The following is a 17,366-nucleotide window of genomic DNA, read 5'->3' on the forward strand; positions in this document are numbered from 1 at the left end:
TGAATGATTAATATCAAATATCAACCTTATATATTAGGGATTTGAATTTGTGGCCCAAAAATTATGTTAAATGTTATACTTTTGTTGAATTGGTCAACACTATTAATAACAAATTTTGCAGGTTGAGAATCTATTGTATCATGAAAGAGTAAGTACTAAAAACTCACCTTTTAATCAAAGTACTAAAGGCTTGGGAATACTTTTTATTTTTTTCTAATGAAGAGACTGACATTAGGATTTGGATTGATGATATTAACAAAGTCAAATTCTTACCAGATTCTTCTGTTTTAAAAGAACCTTTAACTGCTAGATTAGTTTCATCTGCTAAGACTACATTGGGATTGGTTTCCATATGCTGACTGGAAATGCCTTGTGATATATTTTTATTATTCTTTGTTTTACCTGTTAAAAGGGAACAGGGAAACAATTGGTTAAATGACCAAAATAAAAATAAGCATCAATTAATGCAGCTTGACAGTGGTCAAGCAAATGTTAAACTTTGGTTTTAATTATGGTCTTTTGGATGTTTTTAATATGTTGCCTTGTACATCACTGACAAGTAAAAAGATTTTTCCATTACACTGGTGGTTCTTAAACTTTAGCCTACCAGAAACCCCCTGTGGGGGGAGGGGTCCAAAATTTGCATTTTTAACATGTTCTCAGATAACGCTGATACTGATGATTGGGAGACTGCACTTTGGGAATTATTGCACTAGGACATATTGAGGGAAATGGCCAATTTTTTGTATTCCTTTTGTTTATCCAACTGTGTTTAATATAATGTATGTATAGTAGTAGACTTCAAAAATTTGCGTTGACTGGCAAAAATGCCCACAAAAACAAATCACAAAACGATCCTCCATTTTTACAGCTAGCTAAAGTTTCTTTAAGAAAAAACAAAACAAAAACCCCTTTCATATCCACGTTTAATGAAAATTAGCAACTTTTTTCAGATGCTCTGGGGAATGCTGCTTCACTCTGGTTAAGCTTCCAAAACAACTGGAGAAACTTTTTCTTCTAACTGCCTTGAAAGAAATGGTCTTACCATAGTCAAAGAGATCAAAGAGTGCCTGAAATGCTGGATCAGATTCTGTCTGTTCCAATATATCCTGTATAGCTTCTTCAGACATGTGGATTTCACTCTGGGGGCGGGAGGAAGAAAAGTTATCCTAATTGAATTAATATGGTTTGATACCAGCAAAGAACTACATTCCCAAACATTAAAATAAAATGAATGTAGGCACTATATATGTATATAAATACAAAATATTTATACAGTGCTGTATGTTAAGTATGGTTTTTTACTTAACATACAGCACTGTATAAATTTCAAGTGTACAGCATAATAACTCCACCTACATACATACTGTAAAATGATTACCACGGTAAGTTAACATCCATCATCTCATATAGATTAAAAAAAATAAAAGAGAAGAAAATGTTTTGCTTTGTTCATCCTTGTGAGACCGCTTAGGATCTACTCTCAAATATACCATACAGCAGCGTTAACTACAGTTATCATGTTGTACTCACACCTCCAGTTCTTACTTTATCCTATAGCTGGAAGTTTCTATCTCTTGATTACCTTCATCCAATTCCCCACTCGTCTCTGGTAACCATAAATCTGATCTCTTTTTCTATGAGTTTGGTGTTATGTTCTTTAATCTGTTTTTCTCTTTTCACATTAGCTTATTGTACATGGCTTCCTAGGTCCTCCGATATAAATCTATCTTACCCCTTTTACCTATCTACTTTAGTCTTTTTATATTAAAGACCAAATTTCTTCAAATACTGGACAATCCTTGACTGTCTGCTCATGTTTAAAAGCAGTATGCCAAAAGCTACCTGAAGACTGTGCTAATGGTGGGAGCAACTACAATCTACGCTGTAGAATAAGCTTACAAAACCATCTGTATGTTTAGTGTTTTTCTTTTGAGTTAAGATTTCTTCCTGAGAGAGTTTATGATTGACAACAGTGTTTCTGGGGGACAGTGTGGAATGGGGAGAAAATACGGAGTTTAACCACTTCCTAAATTTTGCACCCTATCCTATTTGTCAAAGCGCTATCTTTACTTTCAGAAGTACTGGTGATGGGCCTTTTGGGGCTTCTGGTTGTAACGTGGCTTTTATCTCAGCTTTGCCTTTGCTGCCAACTCAGATACTACTTGCCCGTTTTAACTTCCAAAAAACTTTTCTCTATCCTATCCTGTTCTTTGTCCTCGCAGGTTTACACTTTTTAAAAATTCCCTATATTGTCTTTTTAGTATTAGGGTACAAAATTAAATGTTTAATTCATTATGTTTTAAAGGGAAGGAACCCCTTTGTAGCAGACATACAAACATTTCTGTTTGCATAACTATGCCACAATTTAACCAATTCCCACTTTTGGACATTTACATTTTTTCTAATTTTCAGTTACGGTACATAATGCTTCAATGAAAATTTTTATCCAGGTACCTGTTCATTTCCTGGGACAAATTCTTCTCAGTGGAAAAGATATACAGATTTAAAATTTTGAGAACTACTAAGCAGCCTTCCAAAGACACTTTGGAAGGATGCCTGTTCTGTGTAAAAATGTGCATGTTCTTACAAATAATGGGTATTAGCAATTTTTAAGCATTACTGGTCTAACTAAGTAAAAGTAATTTGTTGTCTTAATTTACATTTATTTTTGAATTGAATATATTTCCATATTTACTGGACACCTGAACTTTCTTTGGAGACCGTTATGATTTAAATGGAATGATGCTGAACACACTTTAGAATAACTCATTCAAAACTGGTGTGCAGCCATGGGGTAAAGGGTATATACCCTACCCATGAACAGTCAGCAGGAGTGCTGAGATTTCTCACGCTTATAAGCTATTGGGGTAAAACACCACCACGTTTCCTGTGAAATTCAACCCAGTAGATTGATAATTTTCACACTGGAGCTGGAACAGTATGTTAGAAAGTGTGCAAAGTAGCTGGATAAAAATGACCTATTTTTCAATTGCATCAATTTTACATGAACAGTTAAGAGATTTTGTTAAAAATAAAACAAACAGGAATATATTATAGAATAAAAAGCAAAACTGATAGAATATTTTCAGCTAAAATATTGTATTTCAAAGAAATTTTAGTATTCTGGCTAGGAGCATTTATTTACTCTCCATTTATAGTTGGAGATTTAAAAATCTCAATTTCAGTTACCTATAAATTATTCTGCAAATTCTTCAATTTTGGTGAAGAATACATTTGAATCCCATGGGAAAGGAAATGAATGTGGAGCAAAATGTAAAGTGAACTCTCAAAAGTGATAAAAAGTTGGGTTTTTAAATAAAAATGGCCACAAAATGAAAAAAAAATTATTTGAAGTTAAAGAACCAATTAAATTGGATGATAAGGATGTAAAGAGAACATCAACAATTCTTGATGAAATGTGATTTAGGAGAAATCAGGAGCTTGAACAAATATTTATATATCCATGAACGTGGAAATTTACAGTAATGTAAATGTCAAGTCAAGAATCCAATGTTAAACTATGAAATGGTGCACCATAACCTAATAAAAGTTATTGTTGGAGAAACACACTTTTCTAGTAATCTCTCATTTTATTCTAAACTTTCCAAAGAATCCTGAAATACACGTTCCAAATGTACCTACAAATTCAACCTGTAAATATTTTTTAAATGCAAGGTATAATTTATAGACAATAAAATACACAAATCTTAAGTCCACAGTTCAATGAGCTTTGATGACTACAAGGACCATGTACCATCACCCCAATCAAAATTAAAATGTAGAACATTCCCATCACCCAAGGAATTCACACATCCATACACCATTCCCCTTTCTAGAGAAAAACTCCCCTTGGCAAATCACTCTCCTTACCCTCATTCAGGCAACAATTTCTGATTTCTATCAGTAAATTTGTGTTGCCTGTTTTAGAACTTTATTTAATAGATCCATACAATATACGTTCTTTTATGTCTACCCTCTTTGATCAATATAACTTTTTGAGATTCACCCACTGTTTTTATGTGTATTAGTAGCGCATTCTTTTCTATTGTTCAGTAGTATTCCATTTTATGACCATGTCAAAATTTGTTTATTCCTTTTTGTTGATGGACATTTCGTTTACTCTCAGTGTTTGTCTATTATGAATAAAGTTGATACGAATATTCTTGTTTTTTTGTGAACATATTTGTTTTCTTCAGGGTAAAAACCTAGTAGTAACTGCCAGGTCACAAGGTAGATGTATACATAACTTTGTAAGAAATTATCTGTTTTCCAAACTGGCTGTAGTTTACATCCTCCACCAGCAATTTTTCAGTGTTCTAGTTGTTTCACATCCTTGCCAACATTGGGTAGGTGTCAGATTTTTTATTTTAAGCCATTCTAATGAGTGTGCAGTGGCACCTCATTGTATTAACTTTCATTTCCCAAATGACAAATAATGTTGAGTATCTTTTTTTGGGCTTATTGGCCATTCCCGAATCTTCCTTGTTTGCTCCAGTCTTTCACCTATTTTTTAAAATGGTATGGTTTATTTTTTATTATCTTTATATACTCTGGATATACCCTTTGCCAGGTGTGTATTATGAATATTTTCTGCAAGTTGATGATTTGCCTTTTAATTTTCTTTAATGATGCTTTTAACAAGCAGGTATTTTCAAAATTCCTACTTTACCTATTTGTATAACTGGCCATTCACGTCTTAGTGAAGCTGATGCATATGCTATTCAGTAGGTATTATGTATTGCTATTGTTTTAAAAAGTTATTTAAATCTGAATTTTTAACTTTTCCCAAATACTGTATAGTATTATAAACAATCAAGAGCAGAGGGTTATGTCTTCACTTTCATATAATCTCTCCCAGTATCTAGCAGAGTGCCTTGATTATGTAACCACATGATGTCTGATGTGTTTGTGGAGAAACTATAAGCAAGGAATTCAAGAGTATAAAAGTTTAGAATAGGCAACATGTATTTGTTCAACATGAAGATAAAAAAGGCTTTTTAAAGTAGTACTGGTAGATAAATTTACTGAATTTCACAATGGGTAAATATACCAAAAAAGTTTTTAAAGTAGTCTGAAGGAACCGACAAAAAAACAAAAGAAACTCACTGGTATTACACAGAATTTATCATCTGAAAGAAAACCTGCTATAATGAATTCATTCTGTCGGCATGGCAACAAAAATGATCATATCACCTGACAGTCCAAGTAAAAGGGTGTGCTGCAGTCAATCTCAGCTGCTCTTCAAAAAGGTATTTGCACATGGACAAAGCTTAAAACATATATTATTCAAGTCTTCCTTTACCAGTTTTCACTTTCACCTTCACTATTGCTGAATAGCAACAGTGAGTATATCTATCTTCCTTCTCTTCACAGTAAATTTCACACATTATTCATTTAGTTAGTAATCTTTCTTTTTTAAAAAAAGATTATTTCTTTTCTCTTGTTCATTTTATTTTGTTAACTATTACTTGGATTCCTTATATACTTGAACATAATACTTCATTGTTTCTTTATATTTTTATAGTTTGTAGCAGTGTAGAGAAAATTAATTTATTATGTATACACTACAAAACTGCTGCTTATTGTATAAATACACCCACTAATGAATCTTTAAGTATTAAATACTTAGAAATCTACAACTGATTGTTGTATGGATATAGAAGTATTTTACTGGTATCTGAAGGAGTTGGTTAGTTATTAGATGGGTTAGGAATGTCTTATTACTTTATTTAAATAATGCAATTTTAATATACGTAAATCAAACTACCGTGCTCCATGCCTTAAACTTATACAGTGATGTATATTAATCATTTTTCAATAAAACTGGAAAAACTAGTCATGTGTCGCTGAACAATAGGATATGTTCTGAGAAATGCATCGTTAATTCATTTCATTGTTGTGTGAACATCACAGTGTGTACTTACAGAAACCTAGATGATAGAGCCTACTATACACACAGGCTATATGGTGTAGCCATTTGCTCCTAGGCTACAAACCTGTATAGCATGTTATTGTACTGAATACTGTAGGCAATTTTAACACAATGGTTATTTGTGTTTCTACACATACAAAAGGTACTGTAAAAATATGGTCTACGAGATAAAAAAATGGTATACTTGTAACTTGCAAGACTGGAAGTTGTTCTGGGTGAGTCAGTGAGTGAATGCTGAGTAAATGTGAAGACCTATGATATTGCTGTACACTACTGTAGACTTGATAAACACTGTCCCACAAGCCCCCCTGCTCCCCCACTGCTTCCTTCTGACAGGGTCAGAAATAGAACACCGAAGCTGTCAAAGCTGCTTCATGAACATGGATGTGATATAGGCTGGTTGGAAATATGGAGGAGAAACAGTCTGAGTAAGGCATAGATCTCCATTATTGTGACTGTCAGGAGGGAGTGAAAGGTGGCCTAAGGATCAGTAGGAATAAGAAATCAAGATGAAGTGGTAAAGCAACATATAGGGGACTGTCGTGGCGATGTGGTTTTGGCTACGGAGTGTTGGACTAGTGGTTAGATTAAGGAACTTCGTGGTAGTCATAAACTAGAGGATGTTTTTAGCACGTTGCGTACGGATCACGAGAATCTTCGTTTTTTTCTGAGCCGTGCGTTAAGGACAGATAACGAGAATTCTCGTTTTTACTGTTGACTCTTTTTATTTTGCATATTTTATTGAATTATTTGTAGAATATTTATAGAATAATTTATAGAATAATTTATTTGTAGAATCTATTATTTATAGAAAAATAATAAATGACATAGAAGCATTTACGCTTTAAAGAGTGCATTTTAAAGTAGTTTCTTTTAAAAACCTGCTGGAACAGAGCGGTATGAGGGATTTAAACCCCGCCGTATGCAACGTATTAACATGGAGCGGGTAGTCCTGAGGATTCAATACTTTGACTTTGGAAATGTTTTTAGTTCCATTTACCTTATCTGGCACAAATGGCTCTCTCTGGCATTGAATTGATGGAAGAAATAAAACTTATCTATGCTTTACATCATTACAACCTGAAAATATTTCCAAAATACAGGGACAGGCTGGATCCACACTACCACAGAAGGCTTTTACCAAAGTGGCAGTGACACTTAATATTTCTGTGGACCTGGATCCTAACACAGGATCTTAGGTGCTCAACAAAGAATTACAACAATGTATTCTGAAGACCATCATGCTACACCTGGGACGGCTCTAGCACCCTCTGAATATGTAGCGCTGGGGACAGGCTCCTCTGTGCTAAATGAAGTCACTGGCTGACTGATTGGGATATAACCTGTACACTCAAAACTGAGGTGCTGTGAGAGGAAATCTATTGCCAGGCTCCCCAGTTATTGCTTTTGTCAGAAGAAAAAAAAATTTTCTCCTGAACCATATATCCTTCCATTTCTTACAGAAAATTTAGTTCCATTAATAATCTTACAGGACCACCTTCATACAAGTGGTCTGTCGTTGACCAAAACGTCGTTATGTGGTGTTATGGCTGTAATGAATTTTGACTAATTGAAATTTCACTATCTAACATAGTTTCAGGAACAGATTACACTTGGGTAATAAATCTATATATTAAATTATTATTTTAAATAATTTGATATATTCTCTATAATGTTGACAATGGTTTTGAATGAAAGCAAAATACCATCAACTTTAACTGTGAGTTTATGTACTACACACAGACACCCCACCCCATACCTGAAGTCCCAGGAGTTCATCAATTGAAGTCTCTGGTTCAGTAGCAGCAACCAGTCTCTGGTTGCTATCTGTTTGCTTTGGCGCTTGAGCAATATTGTTGTCACTGTAGTACAGAAGCAAAATTTTTAATGTAGTTCTTAATTAGGCAAAAACAATTAGGTATTTTAAACACAATAGCTTACCTAGTCAAAAATTTATTAATGTTTTCCGCAAGCTTTTCTTGAAGAGATTTGTTGCTTAATATTTTTTCTCGTGCATTTTCAATAACCATTTGCTGGAAAAGAATGTCAACATTAGCAAAAGGATAGATAGATAGAATATTATGTTAATTATTTTAAAAGAATCAATTATTAGAAGCTGGGTAGTTTTAACAAATCTAGGTGGAAATTCAGAAGTTATGGTAGCCCACTCTATATTAACACCTGAATACATTTTACAACTGCCAAGTGTTTTCACAGATCTTTCACCAACTTCCTTCACTGATTACAGCAGACAATTCCAAACTCTTTAGCTTTTCATACAAGGTTTTTAATAATCTGACTCCATAAAAGGATCTATTATGTAGTCCAACAATGTACTTACTATTTCCTAAACATACAGCTGTTTCTTACTTGGTGTGACTGCACATGTTATGTATTCTGAATGAACTGTCTCCTGTTAAACTTCGCCACCATCTATCCCAAGGCAATTCCCCTGCACAGTCTTATAGAAATACTGTATTACATACACACATACACACACACACACACACACACACTTCTCTTTCTCTCTCTCTCTCCCTCTCACATACTATATATAGAGGGTACCAAAAAAACCTATACACACTTTAAGAAAGGAAAAACCTGTATTAATAAATACTGATAACACAAGATGACTACAAGTCATATTTGACTTCTGCAATTACAAGAGGTGCTCAATGGTTACCATCAGCACCTGATTACAGCGAACTACTGCTTGAGCAATGCTGACCATGTGTTAACAGCTCTTAAAGTGTGTATACATTTTTTTGGCACCACTGGTGTATACTGTGCGCGCGCGCGCACACACACACACACACACACACACACACACACACACTTGGTATATATATTAGTATTTTAAAACTCAGAAATATCTCAAGTTGCAAAGTTTGGGAGTGTCACTTACTTTTTCTACTGCAAATGCATTTGGGTCCTGGAAATTCCGTATTGTTGATTGAGGCCCAGACAAAGTAGTACTTTTCCTTTGAGATTCACTGAAACACAGTTTAAAAGCTTGGCTTTTAACTAGTATGATTAACAGATTCACTGATAACTGTATATAGTGACATAAATCTTAAGACCTTGGTAGAATAGGTATTTTCTTGATTTGTGGTAGGAATAAAGGGTAGTAGAGTAGAAAAGCATTATTAGACACAAATTAAGAAATGAATTTGAGGTTGCTTTACCACCTATTAGCTACGTGGTCGGTAGCAAAGTAAGCTATGACCCTCTGACCCACTTTATAATGGGATAAGACCAACTGCATTATTGGGTTTATGAAAAACTTGAAATAAAGTATACGTAAAGACTTTATAAAAAGGTCAAGGTTCCTATAAATGTTAGGTATTATTATAGTTGTTTTACTATTTTATGTGGTTCAGTGAGGAAACGTGCCATAAAGGAGGTTGAGGTTAGCCTTGAATGAGAGAAAATCAGTGGTAAAAATTCCAACAAAAATACGCTTGGCATGGTAGTTGAGAAAACAGGAAAAAACAAACAACCATTTTAAACTATTAGCCCTCTTTTCTGAAATATCCTTCAAATATACATGGGCTAAGTAGGACAGAAAGAACTTTGCTTAGACTGTCCCTGAAAAGATCTCTAACAATTGATTGAGGACTTTAAATATGTGTTTATAGACCCTGAAACATGCTAGTATTACATATATGTATTTAGAAAACATTTATCAAAAAAGTTTGAGAGAACATCAATTTTAAGATATAAATTTCTGTACCACAACAGGAAAAAATATATTTCCAATGAAACAGTGATATGCCATTATAAGAATACAATCTGATTTTGCAGAGGTGATAATGTGAAAAAAATGTGTTTTGGAATGGATATAACGGTTGTCCCAAGAACTTAATCCAATCTTAAATTTATTTACAATGTAAATATGCTGGCATCAATCTTTTTTTTTTTAAGTTTTGGAAACTTGTCCTTTTATTTTAAAAAGCATTTACCTTTTGCGTCTACCAGGAGACATTAAACTGGCATGAGTTTTCTTCTCCTGAGGACCAGGAATGATATTTAAAGGCTCTCCAGCTGTGTTTCAAGAAAACAAAGCAGTAAGTCAAGGAAACTGAATAGTTTTCTAAACTTGAATTAATAGAATAAGTAGTACTGCAAAAAAAACTTTTTTAAGATTTTATTTTACTTATTTATTTATTTTCCTCACAGTGGACCACGCAGGGATTGAACCAGCAACCTTGGTGTTATTAGCACCATGCTCTAACCAACTGAACTAACTGGCCACTCCGCAAAATTTTTTATTAAATTCAATTAGCATATACTGAGTGCTGCCACATGTAAGGCACTGTAAAAGACATAAGATGAATAAAACATAGCATCTATAACTTAATATTTTGCAATAAAACACTAAGTATAGTACAGGCTCAACAACAACAAAAAACATGGCAGAATGGAAGAATTGTAAGAAGTATAAACTAAGTGTATACTATAGTGTACATATACTAAGTGTTTTTACCCAAAGGTATAAAAATAGTTGGAGAAAAGATGGAAATGAGGGAGAATGTAATGAATGGTAATAAATTTTAGCTGCACAAAAGAGAAAAAAGACTAGACTAGAAACAGAGAGCTGGCACCTCAATTCTAATTCCAACTCTGCTATTAACTTGCTTTTTGCCCCTTAATATCATGTGTTTTCAAAAGTTTCAAGCATACAACAAGCAAGATGTATCTAAGATGATTTCTAAGTTTATCCCTAGAACTCTAAGATTCAGCCTGGAGTAATGAAGGATTTTCAACATGTAGATATGGAGATGAATAGGAGGACAGACTACCATGAACAAAAATGAGGTGGTGGAATATGTGTATTCCTTTAAAAATCAAATACAACTGTCTTTTCTATTAATGTAGAAAACTAGAAGTACAACAAAACTCAAGGTTGAACTTCAGTTAGAATAGAAATCAGAATCCTAGATTATACTGTCTCATAGATTTAATAGTATATCTATTTCATGGCAAATTTACCTGAAGTCTGTTTCTCTCTTCTTTGCTATAATTTTATACCATGAGTATAAAGACATTAGTATATCATTTCATTCATACAATTTGATTAGAAACAAAATTTATGAAAGTAAAATTTAAACTTACTGGTCACAGTGTCTTGTGACTGTGCATGGTTAACTACCACAAAATTTGACCTCAAAGGAATTGAAGTTTGGCTAATTGGCCGAATAACTTGTGTAGCTGTCAAAGGAGCAGTAGTAGCAGTAGTAAACTGTCCTGAAAGATACGGTAAAGTCAGCAACTCTGAATTGACGGGAGCTGTTTGAGCTGCAAGCCTTCTCTGCCGTTTGATTTCTGCAATCCCACTTCTTGTTCGAGCTGAAATACATGAGCATTTAAAGAATTAACTCAATGTCAGAGTAGTTTGGGGATTTTAAGAAGTTTACATGATACATATGCTATTATTTAACATGTTAGATCTATAGACTGATCAAAAACATCAACTTAGTTTATATGAAAGAAACTGAAATAAATACACTAAAACTTTATAAATCTAAAAGTATGTTTCTTTTGTAGTAATTCATACTGAGAACACCTCCAAAAATTAGAAATCAAACTTAAACAGGGAGTACTCAAAATGTGTATTTTTGCAATAATGCAAATATTAGTTCCTAAAATGATAACTATACTTAGAAAAGCAGTAGTTTAAACAAAATACACACTTAGCACACATGTAGTGTTAATTAAAATGTTCTTCTGATAGAGTCTGAAGTAACTCCGAATATTATTTAAAGTTGAATACTAACCTCTCTGATTGGCAGCAAATCCTGGGGAACTTTGCATACTCCTAACAAATAAAACAAAGTAATTAGACATTAAAAATCTTCTGTTGTCAAAATATACTCTGATTTACTTGCAGTCACACCCGAAATAAACTGAGTTAAAAAGCAATAGATATCTCTAAGACAAAAAAAGAGAAGCACATTTTTTGTGGGGCAAGGGGTAACATAATCTTATTTGGTTTAGTAGAAAAATAGTGGCATATAAACAAACACACACACAATTTTATCACGTTTATCACACAATTTTATCTAATGCAATGTATTAGAGAGCTCTGACATCCCATTAAGAATACAATTTGACTTGACTTTAGGAACTTAATATATTTAAGAAAGCTATACATATAAAATTTTACAATTATCAATTATCTCTTTTAATTATAGAGATGGCTTCCCAGAGAAATTCTGATTTCACGTATGACTCCATAAATACTTCAGAATCCCAAAACTGATTTCAAAGGACATCCTGGTTTTATCATATTTGTGACTATGAAATTATTTCATCCAATCTCTAAAGGAGCAAAGCAAACGTGTGAGAAAATTCACAATACAAGCTGATCCTCCTTGTACTATAAGTTGGAGTTACCCATGTATTTGGTAAACAGACAGACATTGTGCCACTGTCTTAGGAAATCTGTCAAATGCCTACCAACAAGATCCACAAAACTTATTGAATTAAATAAGCATTTTCAATAACACACAAACCAACCTTGGAGACTACCTGGCTAAGAGCCCTCTCTTTTTATGTAACACCCTGTCAATAAAATATCTCAGTAACTTTCTAAGTATTTATAGGTGTTAATACATTGTGAAAGTCACTGAAGGTTATTGGCAAGGGGAGAAAACACAAGAGTCAGGAAAGGGGAATACAGGAAAGACTAGCAAATAAGATGTGATACAGTTAGATATAAAACATTTGGGGCCATTTTAGCAGTTTAAATTGAGGAAGGAGAATGAGGCCCTTGATGAATTTAAGTGGGGTATTCACTTGTAGTAGCTCTGGGAGAAAGGGTAAGAAATCAAGGTTTTCATACCACACTGTGTAGTTAAATAAGAAATGTTATAAAATTGGTATCAATAGGGTTGGCATCCTTCTAAGGATGCTGAAACTGGCATTCCAAGGCTGTGATCTAGGTATAAGGTGAATATAGTACCATGTGAAAATTCTAAACATAGAAGATTCCAGAAGTATTATTATTCAAACTTGTTTCATTACAAGAGAAGCAGCAGCAGGGCATGGATTCCACACATCAATTCATGCAACTGCATAAGGGAATTCACAGAAGACTGGGATTAGAAGATCTGTATTCACAGAGTCTGGGATGAGATTTGTATTCTAGCCAGAGATCTGTCTGTAAATTGCTATGGAAACTTGGGAGTGTCATTAAACATTTCTATTTATTCTCAATTTCCTCATTTCTAAACATTTTATTAAAGTATGCAATATATTTCAAATTATTCCAATCAAAGACAAAGAAACATCAATAACCTCGAGAGTAATTTCAAAATTAGATTAGTGTTATATAAATGTACCGTGAGTCATAAGATTTTAAACTCAAAGTGATTCTTACATGTTTACACCCCAAAATCATTATACACATTCTGATAAGTTGATAAGCTTTTTATTACCTGATCTGAGAAAGTGTATGGTCTAACTTCTTCCACAGAGATGACATAATTGCTGGGACATGAGTTGATGTCTCTAAAAGAGGAAAAGTTTCTTAATAAACCCAGTTGGAGAAAATTCATTATTTAATTTGAATAGACAGAGGAAAACAATGAATGAGGAAAACAAACTCTTCTCTCAGCTGCTAACATTACGCTGGGAACTGAAGATAAGAGGCTGCTTTCTTTTCTGAAGCCAATGAATATCAGACGCAGTATGTGTCAAAATGGACATTTGTGAAATCTCTGAAGCTTTTGTAGATCAAAAATTTGGATCTTCTTTGAATTAAAAAATGACAAACTATTTTAAATCGTTATTCTATTTGCCATCATGTGACATCTGAAAGTGAATTAAAAAAATTTGACTTATAATAAGTAATCAAAAAAGTTATGGAAACTCCTTGAGTGTGGAAATTAGTTTTCTACATCCAATGTTTTCATGTCCAAATCACTGTAAACGCTTAGCAATCCCTTAAAAAAAAAAATCTGACTCAGAATTATAGGCAAAATTCCTGAGGACTAATTAGTCTTTTTTAGGATATGCTTTAAAACCACGATGGGAAACACATTTAAAATCTTTACCACATATTTATAAAAACTCAAACCAGAGAAAGCTACCTGACATAATAGTGGGACATAAACCCTCGTATTACAATAGCATATTGTTTCTGATATCATTTACACTCTAAACATTCCCGTAAGTTAATATAGTTTGGGAAAAGAAGACTTGGGCAGCAAGATCAAGTAAACTTGAAGAATTAAAAATGAAATTCAGGCCCTGAACTTTCAGGCCTATTACTTTCTATAGTTTCTAGTTTTGTGATCTTGGAGAAGTTATCTGGCTTCTCTAATCCTCAGTTTTCTTTTTTAAAATGCTTTTTTTTGTTTGTTTTAAGATTTTATTGGGGAAGGGGAACAGGACTTTACTGGGGAACAGTGTGTACTTCAGGACTTTATTGGAGAACATTGTGTTTTTTCTAGGACCCATCAGCTCCAAGTCAAGTTGTTGTCCTTTCAATCTTAGTTGTGGAGGGCACAGCTCAGCTCCAAGTCCAGTTCACTCTAGAGCCACTGTTCAATCTTAGTTGCAGGGGGCGCAGCCCACCATCCCTTGTGGGAAGTGAACTGGCAACCTTGTGGTTGAAAGCACATGCTCCAACCAACTGAACCATCCGGCTGCCCAGGAGCTCAGCAGCAGCTCAGCTCAAGGTGCGGTTTTCAATCTTAGTTGCAGCCCACCATCCCTTGCGGGAGTTGAACCGGCAACCTTGTGGTTGAGTGCACGCACTCCAACCAACTGAGCCATCTAGTCGCCCGGGAGCTCAGTGGCAGCTCAACAGCAGCTTGTTGTCTTCATTCTAGTTGCAGAGGGCGCAGGTCGCTGGCCCATGTGGGAGTCGAACCAGCAACCCTGTTGCTCAGAGCTCACGTTCTAACCAACTGAGCCACCCATCCGCCCAATCCTCAGTTTTCTGATACTTAAAAATGGGTCTAAACAATCAACACCTCTCACTAGATTATTTTAAGGACTAAAACATGAAAACACTCAGCACAATGCTGTTTATGAACAGTACTCAATAAATGTTAAGCTTATTTCTTTTTCATGTTATCATTTTATGCTAATTACTTACTACTAATTCTTTTTTAAATTTGTACGCTGTGGAAATAATCATATTAGAAAACAAAACAAATTTTAACTTTCTCCGTAAAACATTAATTTAGGAAAGTATTATTTTATAGTCTAGTCAATATAAGTCAGAATTTTATGACTAGTTCCTGTGTTCAGATTTAGACTACAAAGAACTAAATTAAAATATTAGTTTGAAATGTTACAACACACAGCAATGCCTGTTCATCAGTGTAGATGCACAGAATTAAGAGTTTTATTCTACATCTTTTTAAACAATTATTTTGTTATATTTGTTAATATTCAGATTTGCAATTTATCACTCAATATTAAACACAGAATATTTAGGTATTTCCCAGTAAAATTCATCTCATCATAACTGAGACAAGTTTTCTTATGGCTTTTAAGAGGCATTAATAGCCTTTAAAAATTCTAATTAAAATAATTAGATAAATGCTATATAAGATTAACAACAAAAAAAGTCCCTGAACCTGAGTTCTTACCTTTTGTTTTCATAGCTACATATTCATTCAAAATTGTTGTCAAGTTTTTTCCAAATAAGGACTGAAAAGAAAAAGATAAAGCATTACACAATCATATACTACTACCAATAACTTCCTACTATGACACACTTCATCATATAAGTTATTAAAAGACCTGGATTGCAGAGTAGCTAGTGAAGAAAGAGTAAAGAGCAAGTCATCAAAAATGAAAATAGTCATTGAAGTTAGGGGGTCGAATCAAATATCCTAAGGGTAAAGACTCGTTTGAGTAAGTCTTGACTGTTAAGAATAACATTGTGACTATGTTTCTTTAGCTAAAATAACCCAAAGGCATAAAAGCAGTTTTCAGCTGGGAGGTAGGGATCCAGTCATATAACTGTTTAAAAACAGTAAGGACCCACTCCTAACATGCCCTTTCTATCCTACAGGCCAGGTGAATCTGCCAAAGAACAAAGCAAACTATTGAGTGTAAGAGATACTCTTTCCAAAGATCGTACCTTCCTATTTCCACTTCTATTGTCTCATTTCATTCCCCCCCCATTCCTACTACTACTAAAGGGCAGGCTTTTATTACGTCGTTTGTCATCATATAATAAAATAGGGAAGAACAAGGGTTTCTAGAGCAGGCAGTTCTGGGTTCAAGATCAACAATTACTAGAGATGTGATAAATCACCTAAATTCTCTAAGGCTTACCTTCAAATATACAAATGAACATATTAATTCATAATCTTTTGTTGTAAAAATAAAGTTAGGATACATGTAACATGACCAGCACAATGTTTAACACATAACAAGTCATTAGTTCCCTTTCGTCTCCTGAAGTTGCATAGCAGCTTTCTAATTTGTTCTTCTGTCTTAAAGTCTAAGAAGTGAGGGGATTTGCTTAATACTATCTTGGTCATTATACCTTGCTTTATTTCTAATAACTAATAAATAACTGCTGAATGACTGCTATGTACTGAATGGTGTCCCCTAAGATTCATGTGACAACACAGCAAGAAGGTGGTCCTTTATAAGCCAGGTAGACAGTCCTCACTAGGAACTGAATCAGGGACATCCTGATGTTCAACTTCTCAGCCTCCAGAACTGTAAGAAGTGCTTGATTTTTAAAAAACGTAAGGTTTTTAGGGTATTACTGCTACTAGGCCCTCATAGCAGACAAAACTACATAAACACACAGACACGCTAACCCACATATACAAACGTGACTATATTTCTATATATATTTGTACATATATTAAACAACATGTCTTCATACTGATACTTGACTATAATTCAACACCACAGGTTTTATTCTTATGCTTATTTGTATCTTCTTTCTCAGAGTGAGAAACCTGGCTCCCATTATCTATAGTCTATTTACGTGATTGTGTAGAATTACTAATTTAGAAAAACTCAGATTTAAGATTCATTCATGTTGTGCAAATCAACAGTGTTATTTTTTATTGTTTAGTAGTATTCCATTGTATGAATATACCAGTTTGTTATTCATTTGCTGAAAGACACCTTGGTTTTCAGTTTTTGATCACCAGAGTTAAAAATTATTAAGCAGGTTTTTATGTGAACGTAAGTTTTTCAATTCACCTGGGTAAATATCTGGGTATATGTGTTGGGTCACACAGGGAGAGTATATTTAACTTTGTAAACAACTGCCAATCTGTTTTACAAAGTAGCTGTATGAGATTTTGCATTTTCATCAGCAATGAATGGAAATTCCTGCTGCTCTACATCCTTGCCATGAAGGATCTTAGTTTTTATTTTTTATACTATCCATTCCAATAGGTATATATTGATATCTCACTGGAGTATTAATTTGTATTTTCCT

At 33.8% G+C, this 17,366-nt stretch overlaps 1 protein-coding gene across 4 annotated transcripts in view; it reads right to left on the bottom strand.

The window, feature by feature from the left end:
* The window catches only part of NPAT (nuclear protein, coactivator of histone transcription), a 44,777-nt gene that overhangs the window by 10,552 nt on the left and 16,859 nt on the right, over positions 1 to 17,366 (bottom strand). For 2 of the 4 annotated variants that reach the window (XM_019714896.3, XM_019714894.3), the window contains 10 exons: positions 15,541 to 15,601; positions 13,375 to 13,447; positions 11,713 to 11,753; positions 11,051 to 11,284; positions 9,898 to 9,979; positions 8,841 to 8,928; positions 7,877 to 7,968; positions 7,695 to 7,797; positions 1,046 to 1,142; positions 274 to 402 (listed from right to left, as the gene is read on the bottom strand). In XM_019714896.3, the coding sequence (XP_019570455.3) occupies positions 274 to 402; positions 1,046 to 1,142; positions 7,695 to 7,797; positions 7,877 to 7,968; positions 8,841 to 8,928; positions 9,898 to 9,979; positions 11,051 to 11,284; positions 11,713 to 11,753; positions 13,375 to 13,447; positions 15,541 to 15,553 (952 nt within the window). In that variant the 5' untranslated portion in view covers positions 15,554 to 15,601. The remainder of the gene's footprint in view (positions 1 to 273; positions 403 to 1,045; positions 1,143 to 7,694; positions 7,798 to 7,876; positions 7,969 to 8,840; positions 8,929 to 9,897; positions 9,980 to 11,050; positions 11,285 to 11,712; positions 11,754 to 13,374; positions 13,448 to 15,540; positions 15,602 to 17,366) is intronic. The other 2 variants (XM_019714895.3, XM_074335522.2) reach the window with 1 other exon arrangement.

The sequence above is a fragment of the Rhinolophus sinicus genome, chromosome 14 (assembly GCF_057876585.1).
Source record: "Rhinolophus sinicus isolate RSI-liver-muscle chromosome 14, RSI-T2T, whole genome shotgun sequence".
NCBI lineage: Eukaryota > Metazoa > Chordata > Mammalia > Chiroptera > Rhinolophidae > Rhinolophus > Rhinolophus sinicus.